At 47.9% G+C, this 22758-nt stretch overlaps 2 protein-coding genes across 6 annotated transcripts in view; one reads left to right on the top strand and one right to left on the bottom strand.

Annotated features, from left to right (window-relative positions):
• Window positions 1-6341, bottom strand: part of SIPA1L3 (signal induced proliferation associated 1 like 3) — a 222849-nt gene extending 216508 nt beyond the window's left edge. For 4 of the 5 annotated variants that reach the window (XR_003524109.2, XM_027618206.2, XM_027618207.2 and 1 more), the window contains exon 1: window positions 5856-6341. The gene's annotated coding sequence lies outside the window, so the exon portion shown is untranslated. Of the gene's footprint in view, window positions 1-5480; window positions 5583-5855 lie in introns of those variants that run through there. The other variant, XM_027618203.2, reaches the window with a different exon arrangement.
• A 5180-nt stretch (window positions 6342-11521) lies between these two features.
• LOC113935418 (WD repeat-containing protein 87) lies at window positions 11522-22449 on the top strand. The gene is made up of 6 exons (XM_027617390.1): window positions 11522-11596; window positions 12480-12647; window positions 13056-15931; window positions 16365-16636; window positions 17012-20738; window positions 20802-22449. The coding sequence occupies exons 1-6, from the start codon at window positions 11522-11524 to the stop codon at window positions 22447-22449; spliced, it is 8766 nt and encodes a 2921-aa protein (XP_027473191.1).
• The last annotated feature ends 309 nt before the right edge of the window (window positions 22450-22758 follow it).

Below are 22758 nucleotides of genomic sequence, written 5' to 3'. Positions count from 1 at the left end.
TCCTTAGTCCCCAGAGTCCCCTCTTTTTCCTGGGAGGTAAGACCTGTTTCCACCGAACCTAGAGCTCAAAGTAAGGAGTGCACGTGTCAGTCACTCACGGCGACAGCAGCACCCCAGCACCACCATGGCCTAGAGGATCGATCCTGACAAACTCTGGGAGTCCATTTTGTGTGATGAGTCCTTCCTGTGGTTTTTATTTTTTTATTTTTTTAAAGATCTTATTTATTTATTTGAGAGAGAGAAAATGAGAGATAGCGAGCACGAGAGGGAAGAGGGTCGGAGGGAGAAGCAGACTCCCCGCTGAGCAGGGAGCCCGATGTGGGACTCGATCCCAGGACTCCAGGATCATGACCTGAGCCGAAGGCAGTCGCTTAACCAACTGAGCCACCCAGGCGTCCCGTTCCTGTGGTTTTTATTGCTCAGAACTTGGAGCCCATCCCCCCTCAAACACTAAGACGGTGGAGATGGCAGAGATTTGAGTACGGTCTCTGGACCGGGGTTCAAATTCTGCCTCCATCACTATGGAACCTTGAGCAAGTGACCTCCCGTTGCCAGACCGCAGCTTCCTCAGGTGTTCAACAGGGATAATCATGGCTCCTGCCGGCACGCACGGCACGCATGGCCCGTACAAAGCACAGTGCCAGGTCCATAAGGCACCTACGACGGATGACAGCCGGGAGGTTAGCTGACCTGCCTATGGTGAATATGCTTTTCAGCCCTCACACGCCTTTATTCACCAAGACACAACAGGCGCAGCATCTCTGATCTATCACCGTGAACCACCACCCTCAATTTCCGTGTGAGTCTCACACCCTATGTCCACTGTCCAACACGTGTGGCTACTGAGCCCTTGAAACGTGGCTGGCGCAAATGGAGATGGGCTGAAGGCGTAAAACACACATTGTATTTTGAAGACTTAACATGAAAAAAAATGTAAAACGTCTCAATAATTCTTATACTGATTTCATGTGAAATAGTAATATTTTAGGTAAAATGCATCATTAAAATCAATTTCTTCCATTTCATTTTACTCTTGTAAATGTGGCCATTATAAAATTTTAAGGTCTGTATATGGTCCGCATTGGTGGCTCACATTTTATTTCTAATGGACAATACTGCTGCAGACCCTTGAGAGCCCGTGTCTTCTTATCCGACTTCAGACTGTCAAGTGTCCAGCATGCAGGCTAGGTAGGAAAAAAATGTTTCCTAGATGGCGGGATGAAAGATGCTCTCCACACTTCTCCTGGTCTTAAAAGCACCCACTACTGTCTTCACATCCAGCCAGGCCTGCCCTTCATTCAAACAACCCATAAGGCCCAGGCTATATCAAATCAAAATGGACACAGTCGTGGTGGCGGGAGCAGGGTGCTGGGGGCCCCAGAGGGCCAAGTAGCTCTGTAGTTGCTGGAATGTATTTTGATACTTTGACAGTCAAAAATGCTGGCCTGGTGCTTAGAAACACGCTTTCCCCTACCAGCCCAAGTCCCTCTTCAAAGCTCACCCAAACGGGACGCTCACCCTGTTCACTCTCCTTCACGCCTCAAGCCCGCTCACCCTTGTTTTATTGGAGGACAAGCTCTGCTAAAGGGCCTTCAATTCTGAAACAACCAAACAAACATCCCAACAGAAATTGACCGCATCGTGTCTTCCAGTGGAAATGATGCCACAACCTCCCCAGACCACTCGTGCTGCCACATGAATGATGTATTAAATATAGTCCGCAGCGCTCTCTGCATGTCAGACAAGTTGGAAAGGAAATGCTGCATCCACTTCGTAAACTTGCCTCAGCCCCGTAAGGAGGGTCTGCGAAGTGCAGCAGTTTGGCATGTGGGCAGAGTCTGGGGTCTGGAATCGGCTCCTCATCTGTAAAGTGAGTCCCATACACTTATCTACTTCACGGGAGTCTTGTGAGGGGAAGTGTGAAATGCTTAGAAGAGCAACTAGTACAGAGTAAGCATTAAGAATGTTAGGTGCTATTACCATCATTAGCATTATTTTACAAAAATTAAAGTAGCATGAACTTGAAAAATGGGATTTCGCCTTTCTCCAGCCACAATGATCCTGTTTTTGTAGCCAACTCACTCCCACCTCTGGGCCTTTGTATTTGCTGTTCCTGCCGCCTGGAATGTTCTTCCACCAGCTCTTGGCACAGCTGGTGCCTCTTGCTCATGCAGGCCTGCCCGTACCATCCAAGTTAAAGTAACCACCCCTTCCCGCCCCCCCCACCAGCCTGCCCTATCAGCCACTCTCTATCCCCTCACCCTGTTATTTCCTCTATGATACTTAAACCATTGAAAATTACCTTATTTATTGCACGCCTCCTCAGCTAAAATGTAAACCCTAGGACAGTGAGGATCTTATCTGTCTTGTTCACTGTCCAAATGCTTTCAGTCACTATGCTCTACTGCCGGTGTACCAGAACACTTACTGGATGTGTCTTTGCAAAGGCAAAAGAAATCCCAGAAACAACCTAAATGTCCAGCGATAGGGGAATGGTGGTATAAAGCATGGTCTCCTCATACTGAAGAATGTAGGTCTAGCTGTTAAAAAGAATGAGTCAGGGGCACCTGCCTGGCTCAGTCGGTGGAGTATACAACTCTTGATCTCAGGGTTGTAAGTTTGAGCCCCATGATGGGTATAGAGAGTACTTAAAAATAAAATCTTAAAAAAAAAAAAAAAAGAGTCAGCTCTGTATGCAATGACTTGAAGGGATATGCCCTATTATTAACTGAAAAAAATCAAGTTACAAATATGTATGGTTTGATCCCTACCCCTCCTTTATGGGGGAACGGTGAGAGAAAAGAAAGAAAACAATCAATAGATGCATGTATACATCCTTACAAGCACAGAAAAAGGCAAGGGAGGGCATCTACTGAACTCGCCAAGGGCAGAAAGCATATCCACTATGTGTTCACTTATCTCCAATCCTGACCGCAGATACTTAATAAATACTCCCTGCCTGAGTAAATGGTTACCTTTGGGGGAGGGGATTTTAGAGTGGAGGGCGGCACCTACTACCTTCTTTATTCATCTCTGTCTTCTTTGACATGTTACAACAAGCATGTGTATCTCTGCATAAACTTTTTAAAGACAAATTCAACCCATTCTCATACATGCGAATCAAGTTCATGACCAGAGCAATCCTAAGCAACAGGAGCAGTATCAGTCTTAAAGAAAGCACAGATACACGAACTGGTCCAGTAGCCTCTCGTTCCAAAAGCTAAAAGGAAACACTTTAAAGGAGATCACTGTTTAATTGTCTTATTAAAACATAAATACATTTAATTTAGATCTTGCGAGTTAAACACATGACAAGGTTAAGCTGTTAACCATAACCTGTGTCATTTTTTAAACCTAAATTTGGAATCTACCAGTGAAATATGTTTTACAGGGGAAAAAAAAAAGGCGCCAATTACTGCACATTCTAAATTCCATTTTTGATTTACCACCTGACAACTGCAATGTCTGAAAACCAGGCTCACATTTAACTCTTAGACCATTCCACACAGACTGCTAAAAAACCATGTGCTGTTGTCACTAACAATTAAGACCAAGATTTCTTTAAAAGCCACTGCTTTATTTCCTCAGAGCAAAAAAACACTTAGGTAAATTTGGTGGCCATCACAAATGTGACTGAGATCATGGGTTCCCATCATCAAATGCAATCACAATGACAGGTTTCTGCCAACAGACTTAAACCTACACAGGGATATAATAAATTCCCTTCCCAGGCTTTTCCCCGCCATGTGCACTGCCTCCCCAAATGCCCAGGATGGCTGCCTTCCCATACAGGATATTCTAACTCACTGACACAGTATAACTTTTGAGAAAGAAATGAACTCACCCACACCAGTAAAAATGGGCCCCCCCTGGAAATCAGATCTTTATGCCACACCTGTGGCCACTGCAGTCAGGCCAAGTCCATATTGTCTTCTCTGACCCTTAATAACGTTTTACATGCATTAATCCCTGGTGATCTGAAAGAAACAACTCAACCTTGTAAGAAAAGGCCATATCCAGTGGCCACGGTGGACTTTCGGTGCCCACGAGAGGGGAGACTGTGGGAGGCCAATGAAATGGTGTTTCTTTGAAATGGCAGTTCCATCCTTCTTGCCAATCAGCTGGACCTGGGAAGGCTGGGGGAGAAGCGCAACTCTCAAGTTTCTGGCTTGGGCAACTGGGTCACTGTTGGCCCATTTGCCAAGATGGTGACTCCTGGGTCTGGGAGGAGAAGTTTAGGTTGAACATGTGTTCATGGTGCCCAAGGGACAGTCACCAGGGGACAGCAAGGAAGCATAGGCTCTGCATCTGGAGTTGGAGCTCAGGGGGCTAATATGGCTTTGAGACAGGGTCAAGTGCTTGCAGCCCTAGGGTGGTACATAAAGCACTGGGGTGAATGTACTGGCTTGGGGGGAGGAGTGTGGGAGAGGTGAGCAGGGGGCTGCTGACAGTAGGCCAGTGTCATCTCTTCTCAGGCTCCTATATGTGCATGTTCCAGAATTTAATCTTTGATGAATAAAAACTGGGGGGGGGGGGGCACTAACCTCATCCCTGCTCTGCCCTGTATATAAACAGAAGCAGCGAAGGCCTATTAAGAGAAACAAGATATGTTTATTAAGTGCTTACTATGCACCCTGCCCTGTGCTAAACACTAAACATGAATTATCTTCTGGAATCATCAAAACAAGCCTGGCACAAAATCCTGTGACTACCATTTCACAGATGGGACACTGAGGCTGGGAGTGAGTGTGTGGGGGAGCTCAGGGCTGTCATGTCACAGCCCACAGTTAGACAGTCTCTGGGCCAGATGGAGAACATTGAATAAGAACAATTATAATACATAAGCGCTGCTACTTAGTAAGACATGGCTCTAGACTAGGAATACAATTTCAGCAAATCCTTACAACCCGCTGAGACTGATGTTGTCATCCCATTTTACAAATGAGGAACCTGAGGCTGCAGGAGAGGAAATCATCTAGATCAGAGGTTTCCCCTGGGCCAGACCTAGACTACAGCCAGAGCCCCACCCTCAGAGGGTCTCCGGGACGCAGGGAAAACGCTGAATAAATGGTACCATTTATTAAATGCTGACTGTGTGCCAACTGCTGCTCTAAGCACTTTACACACAATATTCTCGCTGCATCCTCAAAACAACTCCACAAGGTGGCTGCTATTAAAATCCCCATTTTACAGACAGGGAAACCGAGCCACAGAGAGGTGAAGTCAGTTGCCCAAGGTCGCACGGCTGATAAATGGCAGAACTTAAATTTGAATCTGGGTCCCCGCCTCCCAAACCAAAGCTCTTAAAATAATTTCAGTTAACAGCAGCCACCCTGCACTGAGTGCTAAGGCCCTTTACATGCACACCCTCAACTAACCCTATGCTATAGATAACATCTTCACCCTATTTCTTGGGAGCCAACAATAGCGCAAACACGTAGTAAGTGTCTTCCATGTGCCAAATGCTTTATTCGCCATACCTTAACGTCTCAACAGAATCCCCAGCAAAAGGCACTCTTCTTCCCGTTTTACCGAAGGGGAAACTGAGATTCGGTGCGTTTCCCTAGATCGCAGATTCCGAGGGATAGAGGCAGGACGCGAACCCACCGCTACCCGACTCCCACTCCATGCTCTTCCATACAGTGCTGGGTAGCACGTCTCCAAAGTTGAGCCATGCGGGCACAGGTCCGGCCAGGTTCGGAGGGCGCGAGTCCCGGCGCCGCCGCCCCCCACAACCGGTGCCCACACCCGGCCGGCCGCCGGGTCTCCAGCCCGCGCTGACCCTCGGGGTCCGAGTGGACACCGATTCCCCGCCACCCTTGCGTGAGGCCGCCCCTGCACCCGAGGCCACATACCTGGGCGTCTCGGCTGCCCGCCCCGCGGGCCCCACGACCGCGGCGTCCGGCCCCGCGCCGTTCGCTGGAGACGCCGCCAGCTCGGGTGGCCCGAGTGACTTCCAGGCTGCCCACTTCCAAGCCGCTTCGCGCGAAGCCTCCTGGGAACTGTAGTCTCGCCCTAGGCGGCGGCAAACTGGGAGGAAGGGGGGGGGGGGAAGCCTGGCGCGCAGGTATTGCCGGGAGCAGTAGGCGCAGCCCCGCGCCGCCTTCTGGGAATGGTAGTCCACCTGTCGCCTCCGTGCCGCTCCAGTCTCCAGAGCACTTCCGCAGCCCCGAGGGGCGTGAGGGATGGAGGCGTGTCTTCTGCAGACTCCAGCCGGGTGGCTGAGCTCTTCGCCCCGCGAGGGCGGTTTTTCCCTTTCTCCCAGCCCTGTCCGCCTCCAACCTTTCTCCGGCGGACTCACGCCCTCCTCTCCTCCAGGCGCTAGGTACTTACCCCGAGGGCGCGAGCCTCGGGAAAGGCGGGGACAGCGGAGCTATGCGCTAGACCCCCAGTGGAGAGGAGCAGCAGAGGAAGGCGTCTTTGCGCGCTCGCGCACGCGCGCTCGCTGGCCAACACCGGCCTAAATGCCGCGGGCCCCCGCGGGGGAGACTTTTTTTTTTTCCCTTTCGAACGCGCGCGCGCGGAAGCGCGCGCTGGGCTTCTTCCTACCGGGCGCGCGCCAGTGCGCACGCGCGCTCACTCCCTTCGCCTCGGTCGCTCTGCTGGGCGTGGGGTTGCGGGGCTAACCGCTCCGTCCGCCGAGTCTTCCCGCAGCATCCCTAAGGTCGCTACTCAGGCGCTCCTTCTAAGTCTACTCCTTCACATAGGAGCTCTCGGGTATCGCCACACACGCCGTACCCGTCCCTTGTGGGGAGTGCTGTCGTCACAGGTAATAGGCATGGATGGCCCCAGCCTTGAAGAGGCGGTCACGCCCTCCTTCCTGCCCACGCCGAGGGCCCGGACGCCAGAGCGTGTAGGGACTCGGGTGTGCTGGCCTCTCGCTGGCCTAGGCAGCTCCAGAGCTCCTCCTTCCACGGGAGCTTTAGGACCAGCACCCAGAGGGCTGCCCTGGAGGCCCTGTGAGCCACCCTTCAGTCGTTGATCACATTCTGAGGGTGTCTAGTGCTTGTTGAATACCTACTGCCTGGGAATTTTGTTCAAATTTAGTCCACCTGCCGACATAATCAAGAGTCCGACCCTTTTTTTTTTTTTTTTTCAAAAAATGGATGTTACCACTCCAACTCCATAGGGATTACCGAGGGAATTGGCTGCAGTGCAAGGTCCTCTACCAAGAAAACTCAGTCAATACCATTCTTTCTTCCAAGAAGATGCTCAGTAAGACTTGAAGTTGGGAAGCATATATCCTTCCTGGGGGAGGGCAGAGGGTCATTCATTTGCTCATTCATTCAACAGAACTGTATTAAGCACCTACTTCATGCCAGATTGGGTGATTATGGGGACAGCGGAAAGTCAAGACAGACTGGGTTCCTGTCCTGAGGGAGCTAAGTCCGGTGGGGGTATCAGACCACCACCAGAGAGGGACAATTTAAAGCAGGACTATTCAACAGAATTATAATGCAACCACCTGTGCCATTTAATTATTACATTAAAAAATTAAAATAGGTGAAATTAATTTTAATATTTTATTTTACCCAATATATCCAAAATAAGATGTTTAATGAGAAAACATTCACATTGCTTCAATTTTAAATTTTCATTTAACTAAAATAAAATTAAAACTCTGAGGCATAAACAAAGATACTCATTTGTGGCACGGGCTGTCATAGCAAAAGGTTGGAAACTGCCCAATGTCCATTAATAGAAATTTGGATAAATAAATGATCAATACCATGCCTCCGGCAACTGCTGAAAAATGAGACCGAGCTATATGTATTACTATGAGCTCATCTCTAAGATAAATTAGGTGAGAAAGAGGTGCAGAACAGTGTAGGTAGTACACTACTATTTGTATGGATATCTTTTACATATATGCTTGAGTATGTACAGAACACCTGTAGAAAGACACAGCCAGGGTTACCTTTGTGAAGGGGAAACAAGAAAAGGTTATCGCGTGTAAAAAGGTGACTTTTTCATTCTATGCTCAGTATCTTGAATATTTTTTACCATGTCCATTTTAAAAAGTTGTTTAAATGGAGGATGTTAGCTAAGTCATAGAATCATCGTAAGAATTCAATGAAACAATATTTAAAATGCCTAATCAGGGCGCCTGGGTGGCTCAGTTGGTTAAGCGACTGCCTTCAACTCAGGTCATGATCCTGAGTCCTGGGATCGAGTCCCACATCGGGCTCCCTGCTCAGCAGGGAGTCTGCTTCTTCCTCTGACCCTCTTCCCTCTCGTGCTCTCTATCTCTCATTCTCTCTCTCTCAAATAAATAAATAAAATCTTAAAAAAAAATAAAATAAAATGCCTAATCAGTTCCCAAGATTGCCTCTGGCATTACGGCCCCTCTGACTAATTAATTAGACCTTTCTGATGCCAGGTGTTTGCACCCGTCCCCTAAAGTGAGAGTCACCTACGAGGCCACGGGATTCATGCAGGGCATTATCTCAACGTGTGGAGCACACATCACCCTCCTTTTGGGTGGCCAAGTCTCCTTGTTATATGTACTCACAGCACTTTGTTCTTTTCCTTCGTAAAAGTGAATCAGTAGCATAATTTAATTTGTTTTAAGCTTGAGAAGATTAAAAGTTGCAGAAAAGTTCAAAAAATAATATAACCCATCACTCAAAATTTCTCATTGTAATCAATTTTAGGACAACTCTTTAATGTCTGCCTTCCCTGCTGAACTGTAAGCTCTATGGGGCAAGAACTGTCTGCCCTCATGTTCCTATAACAGCATATGGAGCCACTGAGTGACCCAATAGGAGCCCAGGGACACAACAGTGTCATGGAGTGCAGTGCCCTCTAGAGCCAATTCTCTTTATTACAAAGGCAGGGCTTGCTGGAATCTGGCCCTTGGTCCCACCAGGTTGGAGAGTGGACTGCGGCTAAGAAAAGGATGTAGTGCAGGTGCCCATCACAGAACTGGTTTGCCTCCATAGTCAGTAGGACATACCAAAACGTGGCCCCAAATACTAACTCCCCTAAATTGACTGCAGGACCTGAATTCTCCCATTCCATCATCTTTGGATTATCAGGATATTAAAAAGTCAAGACTATTGGGACGAAGGCATCTGAAGCTCACTCCAGATTTGTTTTTAAGGACAGATAATGGGATTAGGGAATCAAAGGTGGGGGAACTTTAGGAGAGAGATGTCCTCTGAGGGTGATCTAAGGAAGTTGGTATATGGGCTAGGAGAGAGTGGCAAGAACAACAACAACAACAACAGAGGCTTGGGGTTCAAAGGCCTTCTTTCTCACTAACCCCCAAGGAATGTGCCCCCAAGGGATCCTAACTGCTTGCTTTTTGCAGGCTGGCCAAAGAGAAGTTGGACCCAGAGGAGATGTTAGAAACAATGGAATGTGAGGGCAGTGGCTGCAAATTTGTTACAAATGACTATTCTCTCAGCAGCTCTGGGGCCTCAAGGAGGAGCCAGGAGAGTGAATATGAGCTGTGGGGCCTGGCCCACTGGACCATCCACTGATGTGCAGGATCTGAGGCAGCTCACACTGGCTCCTGAAATGTGGTCCAAAGGAGCAGCAAGTGTAGGCTTCTAGGGGAAGAGAATGGGAAAAGGTATGGCAAGAGGGCAGCGTGCAGCCTTGGGGAGAGTAGAAAGAGACAGAGGGGACATTAGTGTCTGACAGCCAGTCACCAGTTCCCATTAGTGGGTCTGTGGGTCAGAGAGCTTCCTTGGCATCAGCTGGCAGAGCCTCTCCCTCCTCTGATATGGTAGAGGAAGCCTGAACTGTGGATTGGATCTTAGTCTTGAATCTGCCCCATGTAGCCTTGAACACATCCCTTTCCCCTTCTGAATTCATGTTCCCTGTAATGTATAATGGAGATAATATTATTTGCCTCTCAGAATTCTTTTGAGAAGGAATGAAGGGATTGATGTGAAAACTTTGGTGGGGGGGGGCTCTAACAAGTGACTGATGTGAAAACTTGAGGGGGTGTGACTCTAAGCCACTCTACACATGAGAGGATGATACGTTTTTGCCTACTGCCTCCCCCAAATCCAGCCACCAAGTCTCTGTGGTAACACAGGGCCTAGGCTTAGCCATGCCAGCGGGTGGGTCCTGCTGACCTCACCTCAGGTGGCCCAGGCGAAACTGATCTGGAACTTCCAGCCACTCCAGGCAAGTGGTTCTCAAGAGTTTAGTGTGCCTGAGATCAGCCAGAGAGATTGTAAACCTCAGATTTGGGGGCCCTACCGTCATAATTACCAATTCAGTAGGTCTGGTGTGGGGCCTGATAATTTGCATTTCCAACAAGTTCCCAGGTGATGCTGATGCTGCTGGCCTAAGGATCTCACTCTGGTAGGAGCTACTTCTTCGAACTCGAAGTGCATCAGTTTTCCTTCATCTGGCAGGCACAAGGATGGCCTCCATTGCCCTCTGCTGGCCAGACTATAAATTTAGCTGTCATGTTTCCAGAGCAACAGAAAAGTACAAAGTAGAGGTTGGAGAGAAACAAATATTTGAGAACCAGACCAGCCTAAAAACAGCAATCGTAATTGTTTGTTGCTTCAGAGTATACTTAAAAAGGAACTCACGGGAATTATTTTATTTGATCTTTGCAACAATCCTGTGAAGTAGGCAAGGCTGGCACTTTCATTTTACAAATGAAGGAAATAAGCCCATGGTCAGACCAATGACAGACTCCCTGACAGAGGGGGGCTTATTAAAAGTAGGATTCCCAATCCAAGAAGGAAAAGTAGAGGTTTGTCCTTATGAAGGCCAAGGAGAAGGGAATGGGGAAGAGGCTGATGAACAGCAGATGCATCATGAGTGAGAGAGCTACTTGATTCCAAAAGCCTGGAAAGGCCTGCAAAGCCAGAGGGCTGGATCCTTCCTCCAGCGATGCAAGGTGGGGTCGACTATTAGTCCTGGGGGCCCCCTCATTTCAATTTCCTATTTCAGTAGTCAGACTTGAATGTCCATAGAATCATCTAGGGAATTTGTTAGAAGTGAAGGTCCCTGGGTCCCACTGCCACGGTTCTGCTTCAGTTGGTCCAGGATGGTACCTAGGGATCTGTATTTTAAGACAGACTCCTTCCCTAGGAATCCCAGTGCAGGAGATTCAAGGACTGCACTCTGGGAACTCCCAAGCCCTTGCAAAATGCTCTCTTGACACACCACCAGCAGCAATTATTTGCCTGCGACTGTATTTCTTTCTAGCCCCCCTCCACGCTTCCTTCGCCCATAATATCCTACAGGGTTATGACAGCCAATGTTAAGATTCAATCCTCAACTCTTTTATTCACCCTCCTCAAGTCTCGATTTCCTAATCTATAAAATGGGGTCATACCTACCTCCCTGGGCCTCATTGAGGGTTAAATGAGATGTGTCTTATGGATAGTTCCTGATGTTCAAAAGGTGTTCAATACACATGAGTTCATGGATCTTGACTTCTGAGTCCTAGTTTCTCAAAAAGTAGTAACGGCTAAGCTGGCCTCTTTTGGATTCCCACAGGTTTTTAAGCAACGGTCCTGAGGTGGACCAGGGAATAATCAAGGTGATGTCTTCCACCAGACTCATTCCCCTGTGGAAGGATTTTAAATACTTGGTAAATGACATCATACATAAAAGCAAGGTAATACATATGTAGGACATAAACATGTTATTGGCCTCTATCTATTTTAATTGTTGTGAGCACTTCAAAGAAGCATAGATTTTCCAGGGAAGCAGAAAGCAGGCACAGTAGACCATAAGACAATTGTCCCCTTAGTAGGAAGTGGGCCGTTCATTTCCAAATGAGCCTAGGGAACTCTTGCAAGTACATTTGGACAGTAGAAGGTGAACACTTTGGAGCATTGTCAGAGGAACCAACCCTTTGGGGAGACAGATTTTTCTAAAAGAGAAGGGAGAAGGCACCAGAAAGAACATTTGCCGACCTCGGTTTTGCTCCGGTTGGCTTTGTGTAAACTATACCAGGCGAATGTGTCATAGCATATGCTCTATCACTGCGGGATAATACATATTGCATATATATTACCTTCCTCTGTCAAGTTTAAAGGCCAGGCAGGGTGTTGGTGTCTTACCTTTGTGCACTTTTAAGCCTTAAGAACTTAAAGTTGCACTGACTTTTGTCACGCTCTGTTACATTTTGTGTAGGTCCGCGGTGGTGCACTTGCCTGGGTAATGTGTTAAATATGTCTTTTACGACATCTGTACCTTGTAGACAGAAGGGGGAGTGTTAATGAACGGGTATGTTGGGAAGAACATCTGTTTTCCCCTGTGCTCACACCATGAAATTTGCCCATTTAGGCCCTATAGGGGTTTGGTTCTCTCTTGTGTTGGGCATTGTGTTACTTGCTTGTGAAGTGTAGGTGTCCTACGAGTGACAAGTCGTGCATGTGTGGGTGTAACAGGCATGAGGCATGACCTTGGGAATGGCTTCAGTTGTGACTTGTGTGAAAATATATTTAGTGCACATGTGTCCTAGTCTCTTCGTTTCACGCCATGCCTTTCCCCAGCAAACATCAGAAGACCCAAAGAATGAAGTGGTTGTGCTGAGTGACCAGTCCCAGATACTGTTCAGAGAGTCTCGCCATCCGCAAAATATGCCGCTTATATGCTATTACTTCAGTGATGCCAACTTCTTTGCCTCCCTCTCTTGGGTGACAAGCACCAAAGAAATACAGGTAAAACTGCCTCGCCTTTCTTCTCCTTCGTAGCTCATTCAACAGGGGCCATGCCCACATAAGCTCTCACCCCAGACTGACAAAGGGAGATCTACCTCTTGAATGAAAATGGCCTAGATCTAGGATTCCCCCCTCCTCCCTTCCTCAATTACAGTCTCTCCTTGAATAGGTTTTCTGGTTCCCTTAAAATAGGCCAAGGTTAGGGAAAGGGTCCCACGCTTGCTGCCTCTATGTATTTCCAATTCCCATAACCGGGGCAGGGGCAGGGGGGCGGCGGGGAGGGTGGTAAAAACACTCGAGAGTCTTCCAAGTCCTCCTCAGCATGAGCACAGGGGAAAGGAGCTGCATATTCTGCCCTTTCCTCTTCGACTATCTTTCCCAGGCAGTTTTCCTCTAACTCTCTTGTAGGCTGTAGTATGGATGAAGAGCAAAACTGAGGACATGGTCGAGAAAAGAACATTCTCCATGACTGAAAAACTGCCGCCCATCCAGTCCATGGTCCACACAGGTTCCTTTCATATCCTCGTGGCCTACTGTGGTGACCTGATCCTGCGGCTCTTTGGGGACCACTTCCGGTCATTCAAACCCCTGGGTATAGTGCCCTGCCGCTTTAACATCAACTGCCTCTGCTATGACCCGGAAATGAAAATGCTTCTGTCAGGCATCCTGGGGGCAGTGGTCACCTGGATCATTGAGCGGAGCGGCAAGGGCCTCCAAGTAGCCCACATGGTCCCCATGCCTGGAGAGGAGCTTGTCCAGGACATCAGGCTGAACGGCCCCAATGGCTCCCTCCTTGCACTATGTGAGACGGTGGTGAGGGTCCTTGAGCGCCAGGGCCATGGCCAGCTAGGAGAGGTTCAGAGGTTCACGTCCACCACCAGCGGCTCCTCTATCACCTGCTGCTTCACCTGTTTCGACCAGGGCTTTCTCTATGCCGGAAATAAGACTGGGGAAATCCAAGTATGGAGCCTTGTCCGGGGAAACTCTCTCCACAGTTTCAAGGCCCATTTCTCATCAGTGACCTGTATCCGCAGCCGGCCAGAAGCCCACACTCTGCTAACGGCTGGCAAGGAAGGCCTGATCAAGGAGTGGAACCTGACTTTGGGGAACCTGCTGCGGCGACTAGAACTTGGCGAGGAACTGTATGAACTCGAGTTTATCGACAACACTACTTTCTTCTGCCAAACTATGCATACTTTCTCCTTGCGCCGTCTGCCTTGCTTCTACAGCCTCTTCAGTGTCTGCGGCTCTGCTCCCCAGCAGCTGCGTCGGGTTCGCTGCGGTGATAACTGGTTCCGGATCCTGTGCACTACGGAGGATGGCTTACTGCGCTTTGTGTCCCCACTCACAGGGGATCTTCTGGTCCTCACCTGGCCCTTCATGATCCTAGACCGGGCTGTGGACTGGGCCTATGACCCAGAAAAAGAGGAGCTCTTTGTAGCGACGGGCAATGCAGAGGTGCTGGTGTTTGACACGACCCGCTGCCCTTGCCCAGCCAAGTATCTCTTGTGCACCTCACCAAATTCTCAAGACTGGGTACAATGCCTGGCTTATGGGCATTTCCACCTGGGCCGGGGTCTACAAGGACTCATGTTCTCCGGACACCAGAGTGGTGTGATAAGAGTACTTTCCCAGAACTACTGTGCCCGGATAGAGAAGTTCATGCACTTTGGGGCTATCTTGGCACTCTCTACACTACCTGGAGGGCTTTTTGGTAGCCGAGAAAACTCTTTGCTCTGCTCCTATGGAATGGATGACTATGTACACCTATCAGAAGCTGTGCTCGAGGGGAGGAAAGTACATTTGAAGCCCCTCACCAGCATTCTCAGCAGCTGTCACCTAAGACACCTGATACTCTTACCCATGTCTGTGGGAGCTATCACGGAGACTAACTGTCTGCGTCTCTGGAAGTTCCACGATTTTCTGTCCTCTGAGTCACAAGAAGACTCAGTGTTTATAGAGACATTGCCTCTGCACCAGTGCACCATCACATCCTTTGATGTCTGCCTGTCCTTGAGTCTTTTTGTCACAGGTGGTATTGATGGGTCGGTCCGGGTCTGGAACTTCCATGGCAGACTTATAGCCATGCTGGACTCATCGCTGCACTTTGGCCCACTCTGCTTTGCAAATGACCGGGGTGACTTGCTTGTGTCTTTTAACCAGAGTCTTTATCTGGTGTCCTGTCTAAAACTGCTTCACCCAACCCTGCTGGCTCGCCTTTCCTTTATGAGCATGACAGATGAAGTGCTAGAGTCCCCTAAGCCTTTCACACCAAGCTTCTTCTTCTCCTTTGAGACCATGTTTGTGCCCAAGTATATCTACCTTGGAAAAGGGCAACAGGAATTAGTCAGTCTAGAGAAACTTGTCAATAAGCGGGCCATTGCCTTTGATCATACAGTGCCACATGTCATAGAGGAAGATAAGCAAGGGAGTCCCATGTTACTGCCTGCCTTCAGACACGGTTTCTTGTATAAAGAAGAAACTGATGGGATGGAGGTGGGCAAACCTCCCCATTACGTGGTTCCTCCCCAACTACAGTTGACTGCCTGGGATGGACTCAACCCCTACCAAATATTGCGATGCTACTTTGGTCATGGGCGTAAATGGCTCTTGGCTCCTGACGGCTATATCCCCAACTCAGTGATTCGTGCCCGTCTTTGGCCAGAGGGCAGTCCGATATACCTACAGTGCAACCTGCATTCACCTGTGTGGGAAACAGATTGGGACAAGTCCCAACAATTCTTCTTCTGGCATAGTAGGGTAACATCTCTAAGTGATGCAGGAGAATATTCACAGGAAAAGGAGGATGAAGACTTCATAGGAATGAGATTGTCCAAGGATATAACCTACAGTGTCCTTACAGACTCAGCAAAATGCAGTTGGCTGGGGAAAAAGATGAGTGAAATAGCTATTAATAGCCTGGTGGAGACAATCCTCAACATTATGATCCACGCTTCTCCACTGAAGTACCAATGCTGTATTGGTGCCCTGGGGCAAATCTTTGCCTCTTATGAGGTGTCTTCATCCCTGCGCTCTGAAACAGCCCATCGTCTACTGGATGATACCACCAATTCCAAACCGCTGATCCGAGAGCTAGCCTGGGAAGGGCTGAAGCATCTAGGAATGATTACTCATCTCTTTGCCATGCCTTTGGCCCAAGGACTGATGGACAAGGACCAAAGAGTGAGGAGTAAGGCCCTGAACCTCATGGCTGACACTGGAATCCACTCTAAGTCCTCACTCTTAAACCTGATCCAGCACCGAGAGACCTTCCAGGAGATGCAGTAAGTTCTTTGTGCCTTCTGCAGTTCTTGACTAGCCTCTAATTTTCTTCTTCCTTTCCCTTCCTTCACTAACTAACTCTTCATACCTGTCCATGAACTCTTCCTGTCCTTTTTCTCTTTCACAGTCTTCTTCCATTCCTAGACCGTCCTGACAATCCTGACTGCTCGTTCCTGTCTCCATTTTTTCTCCTGCTCCTATCTGTGCCTTAACTCTTGAGTTCCCCTTTTCATTCTTTTCTCCTACCCCTTCAGTCCCCACACAAACCACTCCATTCACTGCCACCTTGGCTTTCTAGACTTCCTCTTTCTTCTTGGCCATCCTTTACCTTGACGTACACCGTCTCTGTTGGCCACTGTGCCAAGCCCCCTGCCTGTTCGTTCTCCCTGTTGTCCCTGATTCACCATGGTCTTTCCTCTCCCTTGACTTTCATAGGCATGAAATGATTGGGGAGGAATCCCTAGACCATCTGTTGGGGATGCAGGCCACAGATCTCCAAATCCTTCATACTCAAGTGGAGCAGCGATTGAATGAAAACCTGACCTTGTCAGAGGGACAAGAAAAGCCTGCTTTCTCTTTAGAGGTCTCAAGGACTTCTGAACATATATCCCTTTCCAAGCAACCTGATGTAATTCCTAAAGAATCTGAAGCTACCGTCAAGCCCGGCAAAGGCCAGAGACGGGGCCGAGCGGGGGGCAAAAAGCACGGTACGTGTGGGGTACCATGAACCAGATTTGGTTCATGCCTCAGGGTCCCCAAGAGGCAATATAGTTAGGGCTAACATAGGTCAAGAGATATCAATCAGGTAGGACCAGAGACAAGCAGACAGATCTTTTCACAGAAACTTCCTAGGAAGAATCTACCCAAACTCAGGGAGACTCCAATGCTTATCTCCATAGGATTTGGAAGGGGTGAGCACTGGAATAAAGTAAGGAGAATCCTTTTTTTTTTTTTTTAAGGCCTCAGCCCCCTCTGTTACTACTTCTTTGACAGCAATTCCTCTTACTCATACCATTAGTAGGAAAGATGTGACTTAAGCCTCCTATGCCTTCCTTATCTCCATCTCCTGATCTTCCCTGCAGTCCGAAAATTGTGGCGGGCCCTCAAGAAGATAAAAGAGGCTGGCAAAGAGCCAGGTCCCTTAGAGGGTGAAATTGACCAGAGGGAAGCTGCACCAGTTTTGGTGGAGGATACAGCCGCCCATTCTAGAATGTCTTCAACCATCAATGTGTTAAAGATTTCAAAAGATGGTGAACAACAACCTCCAGAGAAAGACACCTCAAAGGACAATTTTGCATTGACCCTGAAGATGCTGAGGAAAATACATGACAGAAAAGGCAAGAAAAGAACAGTTCAGAAACCCAAAAAGAGGCGCAAGAAGACAAAAGAAGCTGAAGTTACAACTGAGGAATCTCCGTCTGCTGTAAAGGAAGAACCAGTTGTGAAGCAGCTGAAAGCCAAAGGGCGGGGTGCCACTGGAGCAGCCGGCCGCAAGACCATCCCTGAAGGTAGCTCATCCTGGCGGGATGATCTATGTCGTCTTATGACCCTTAGAATATCTGGTTCCCAAACAAAAATGTCAGAAGCTCTAAACATGGAGCTAGTGGCCATGGCTCAGGAGGTGCTGGCAGATCAACAGCCCAGTTGGGAACTTTTTCAGGAGATCTGCCCCTTGTTGGAGAAAAAAAGTGAGGTTCTGCTTGAGGACCTCAACTGGGATGTAGCCTGGCCAGAGGAGAAACCAATTTTTATTCATGAAGGGGCAATTAGAGATGACATAATGACCATCAGAAGGGAGGACGAGATATCAGAGGAGCAAGAGCAAGTGCAAAAGGAAGCAGAGGACATGCCATACTTGCAGGAAACCCAGGTGATTCCCAAAAAAGGCAAGAAAAAGAAAGCTATCTTTTTAGGACCCAGTGGCCTCACCAAGAGAAAACGAATATCGAAGAAAGAAGAGACGAAATCCTTTATGAAGCCCTTTAAGCAAGAGAGGAAAGAAGTTCAGCAGGAAATAAAAGTGGATAAAAAAGAGACAGTGAGCAAAACAGAGAGGGATGTGAGTCAGGCAGTAGAGGAAGTGGCCAAACCAGAGAAGGAAGTAGTTAAGCAAGAAGAAAGGCCAGTTATGGATGAGAGGAAGCTGTCTTGGCAGGAGAAGAAGAAGTCCTGGGATGAGTGGAAACAGGCCCAGGGTGAGACGAAGATATCCTGGGATGAATGGAAGAAAGCTTGGGACAAGAAGCATCTTGAGGAAGAGAAGAAACAACAAACAGATGAAAGGAAGCCACTCCCAGAGGAGGAAAAGCTGGATGTGGTCAAGAAGAAGCTGAGATGGGATGAGTGGTTAGAGTTCTGGGAACAGACAGTGGCCAGGTCCGGAGAGGAACACAAGGATGATGAGGAATTGACCCTGAAGGGAGAAGAATTGTCTCAGGAATGGAGAGAAGAAGAACAAGAAGAGCTGATGTCAAAAGAGCAGAGACAGATCCAAAAAGAATATAATCAGGCCTGGATGGAGAGGAAACGAGCCCAGGCTGAAAGGAAACGAGCCCAAGAAGAAAGGAAACTGGCCCAAGAAGAGGAGAAGCTAGTACAGGAAGAGAGAAAACTGGCCCAGGAAGAGAGAAAACTGGCCAGGGAATATGGGAAACTGGCTCAGAGAGACAGGACAATGGTCCAGTCAGAGAGGAAGTTTGTCCACAATGAGGAAAAATTGGCCAAAAGAGAGGAGAAGTTAAGCCAAGAAGCAGAGAAATTGGCCCAGAAAAGGAAGAAACTGGCCAAGCAGTTTGAGGAACTGGCTCGAGAAGAAGAGAAAATAGCAAAGAAAGGAGGGAAGCTGGCTGAGGTAAAAAAGATACTGGCCCAGAAAATGGAAAAACTGACCCAGAAGGAGCAAGAGCTGGCATTGCAAGAAAAGGAATTAGCCCAGGAATTGGAGGAGCTGATGTGGGAAGAGGAGGAACTGGCTCGGAAAGAAGAGGAACTGATTCAGGAATTGAAGGATCTGGCTGAGGAAGAGGAGGAACTGGCTCAGGAAGACAAGACACTGGCCTGGCAAGAGCAGAAATTGATTAAAGAAGAGAAAACACTGGCCCTGGAAGAAGAACTGCTGATCCAGGAAGAGAAGAAACTGGCCCACGACAAGGAGAAACTGCCCGAGGAAGAGGAAAAGCTTGCCCAGAAAAGGAAGAAACTGATGGAGAACAAGTTAAAACTGGCCCAGGAAAAAGAAAAATTGGCCCAGGACAAAGAGAAACTCACAAAGAACAAGACGATACTAGACTGGAGGGAGAAGTCTCTGGCTCAGGAGAGGGAGAATCTGCTTCAGGAGAAAGTGAAATTGGCTCAGAGGAAAGAGAACTTCCTCCAGGTCAAAGAAAACCTTGCACAGAACAAAAATAAATTAGACCAAGGAAAGGAGAAACTGGATGTGTACAAGAAGAAACTTGCTCAGGTAGAGAAGAAGCTGATGGAAGAAAAGGAAAAACTTTCCCAGAAGAAGGAGAAGCTGGACGAGGCAGAGAAAAAGCTGACCCAATTAGAGGAAAGTCTGGCTCAGAAGCAGCACAATCTAGCCCAGGACAAGATGGAATTAGCTATGGAGAAGAGGGCGGTATTTCAAGAACTGAAAATGCTCAAAGGAGAGTGGGATGGTGCCAAGGAAGAAAAGGCGCTGGGCACAGAAATGAAGAAACTGGCCCAGGAGAAGGTCAGGCTGTCTGAGGAAAAGCAAATTCTCTCTGCAGGAGAGACTGAAGAAACCTTAAAACAGATAAGACTGACTAAGAATGAACTAGAACTAATCAAGAGGAAATTGTCACTAGAGGAGAAGATACTGAGGTATGAAGATAGGATACTGGCCACAGAGCAAAGGGACATTGCCAAAAGAAAACTGGAATTTACCAGAGGAAGGAGAGTGTATGCGCAAGAAGAGAGGAAGCTAGCCAAAGTAGTAAGGAAGTTGATTAAAGAAAAGGAGGGCACTTCCAAGGCATCAAAAGTGAGTAGCAAAGTCTTAAAGGCACTTCGAGAGCTTACCAAAGAAGAAATGAAACTGACCCAGGAAGAAATAGAGATGACAAAGATGAAGAGGAACTTCTTTGTTAAGGAAAGGAAATTGAGCAAGGAAAAAAATAAACTTGATGCCAAAGAGTGGGATTTTTCTGAGGAGGAACAACCAGAAGTAACCAAAGATGAGAAGAAACTGGCTAAGAAGCAGAGAAAACTGGCCAAGGAAATGAAAAGAATGATAAAGAAAGAGAAAAAAATAACTGAGGAAGAAAGCAGATTGGCTAGACAACAGAGAGAAGTCATACAGGAAGAAGAAGAGGAAGAAGAAGAGGAAGGACTAACAAAGGATGAAGAGGTAATACCACTGCTTAAACAAAGGTCAAGAAAGAGAAAAGAGCTAAAGACAGTTGATACACCACAGGAAAAGCTTCCCAGTCGAGAGGAAAGTAGAGAGAGCCTTTCTGAAGAAATGGAAGGCTTATTAGACCAAGTAGAACAAGAGAGTTTGTCTGAGGACGAGGAGGAGGAAGAGGAGGAGGAGGAGGAGGAAGAAGAGGAGGAGGAAGAAGAGGAAGAAGGGAAGGTGGTGGAGGAGGTAGAGGTGGAAGAGAAGAGAAAGAAGAAGGAGAAAGAGAAGGAGAAGGAAGAGAAAGAGAAGAAGGAGAAAAAGAAGAAGAAGAAGGTGCAGGAGGAGGAAGAGGTGGAGGAGGAAGGGGAGGAGGAGGAAGTGTTTGAAGAGGGGGAGAAGGAAAGCATCAGTGAGGAAGAGTCAGAAAGTCTGAGTGAGGAAGAGTCAGAAAGTCTGAGTGAGGAAGAGTCAGAAAGTCTGAGTGAGGAAGAGTCAGAAAGTCTGAGTGAGAAAGAAAAGGGGAAAAGCTCACTGAAAAAAGAGGCAGACAAGAAAAAAGAGATCTCTAAAAAAGAAAAATTATTTAAGTCACAAACAGAAAGAGAAAAGGACCAAAGAAGAGAAATAATCCCTTCTATTGGAAAAAGAATCCCTGATATCAAAGACAGTGATATACAACTAAAAGTTCTGAAAGTCCCTTCCAAGAAAGTGATCTCAATAGCTCTGGGCAGGCAAGAGACGATACCAGTGCCAGTGTCTACGAAACAGGTATCCTGGGAAGAAAAGGCCAGAGCACTTGAGGCATCCAGGATACTTCCAGAATCAAGGTTTATGGATAGACAAGGAGAACCGTTGAAGAAATATAAGGCCAAACCTCTACAATTTTTGGATACAGTTTTGGAGTCCCCAGAGCAAGACTTAAAGATTCCATATTTACCTCACATATTGAGGAAGACCATGGAAGCTCACAAACTCCAAGGTGAACCACTAGAGCCCAAGTGGCAGTGGATTTTGCAGCATCATCCGGCTCTGATGAGAAAGACTGAGGTACCTGTGCCCCAAATCTGGGCCAAGGAAATAGGTGCTCAGGTAGGACTCTCAGATATAGAGTGGATCCGCCATGTCCTAGAACAGATGGAGGCAGGAGAACAGCTTACTAGGGATAGTTTCCACAGATTGTGCCAGCTTCTCAAAGACCTCACCTCAAAGGGAAACTTAGAGTGGCTACATTTGGCCCAACTTGAAGCCATTGTGTATCGTCACAAGCAGGTCCTGGAATCACGAAGCGCACATATCTCAAAACCCAGTAAGGAGCCCATGGGTCCAAAGTACCTGAAAGTGATCCCCCCTATAAAAGGAAAGGAAAGCTGGTTAAAACCTTTTACTGTCCCCACACTAAAGTCCCCATTAGGTACCAAAGGGATTCCAACCCCAAAGGGTGTAAATTGGCACCTTCTAGAAGAGCCTTACAGGAGTGCATGGGCAGAGCAGATATCCACTGCTCTTAAGGACATGGAGGTGCAACACTTTCATCCTGCCACAGGAGACAGCTTCACAGGTGCCCAGGCCTCTGTGGACAAACAAACCCTTGCACTGATGTTTCAAAAGGACTTCTGGGCTTTTAAGGACAAAGGCAGGTCTCCCAGATTGCCCAAGCTGGAGAAGAAGGCACAGGCCGTCTCTAAGAAAAAGGAAGAGGTGCCTCTCTGGGAGACATTTGTGGCACTGTACCATGTCTTGCGGATGTTGCAGCAACGATATGCAAAAGACAGCACTGCTTGGATGGAACAGTTCTACCAGCTCATGGACCTGTACCAACTTAAGTCACCCCGAATCCAGAAGCTTCTACAGGAGCTGTTACTGAGAGATGAACGCCAATCCCAAGAGATCACCTATGAGGAGGCCCTAAAGGCCATGGAGCTGGTTCCGGGGGAGCGCTTGTTCTACCACCTGTTTTGTGGTGGCTCTCAAAACCCTAAAGGTCCTCTGGAGTTCCAGGAGGTGGTGTCCCTCCCAGGTCAGAATAATGTCCGTACCATGAATCCTATGGGCATTACTCAGTATGGGATCTTAGAACTCGCCTGGAGGAGCCTGCCCCAAGCCGATATTCACCACACCAAGGAAATGCCCCACATCATTGCGCCCACCCCCTAATTTGGGACTGACTGGAGGTCAGGACTTTTCATTCCCACCTGGAGGAAGGCCTTGTCACCCTAATCTAGACCCTTATCCCTAGGGCCCACACAGAGGTAGGGCCAGGCCAAAGCCCTTTCCCTACCTAGCTCCAGAAACCAGCTTCCATATGTGGAATAAAGAGGAGGTTCTCATTTGCAGCATCCCTGTAATGTGTCTCTCTTCCTCAAACATTGCTTCTCCAGAAAGGTAGCCAGGGAGACCAGATATATACTCCTGAGAGTGGGAAAACATCCCAAAAGCCAGTGGGTGCTCACCTTCTGGAGGCCC

Source organism: Zalophus californianus, chromosome 17 (genome assembly GCF_009762305.2).
Source record: "Zalophus californianus isolate mZalCal1 chromosome 17, mZalCal1.pri.v2, whole genome shotgun sequence".
NCBI classification, from domain to species: Eukaryota; Metazoa; Chordata; class Mammalia; order Carnivora; family Otariidae; genus Zalophus; species Zalophus californianus.
Note: the sequence above shows the minus strand (reverse complement) of the source record. Positions and strands in the feature narration are given on the sequence as shown.

Bases quoted from the DNA above. Each gene is read 5' to 3' on its own strand.
- LOC113935418 (XM_027617390.1), top strand. From the start codon at position 11,522: ATGTCTTCCACCAGACTCATTCCCCTGTGGAAGGATTTTAAATACTTG. The intron at 11,597-12,479 runs GTAATACATATG...GCCTTTCCCCAG, and splicing joins ACATCATACATAAAAGCAAG to CAAACATCAGAAGACCCAAA. The intron at 15,932-16,364 runs GTAAGTTCTTTG...TGACTTTCATAG, and splicing joins GAGACCTTCCAGGAGATGCA to GCATGAAATGATTGGGGAGG.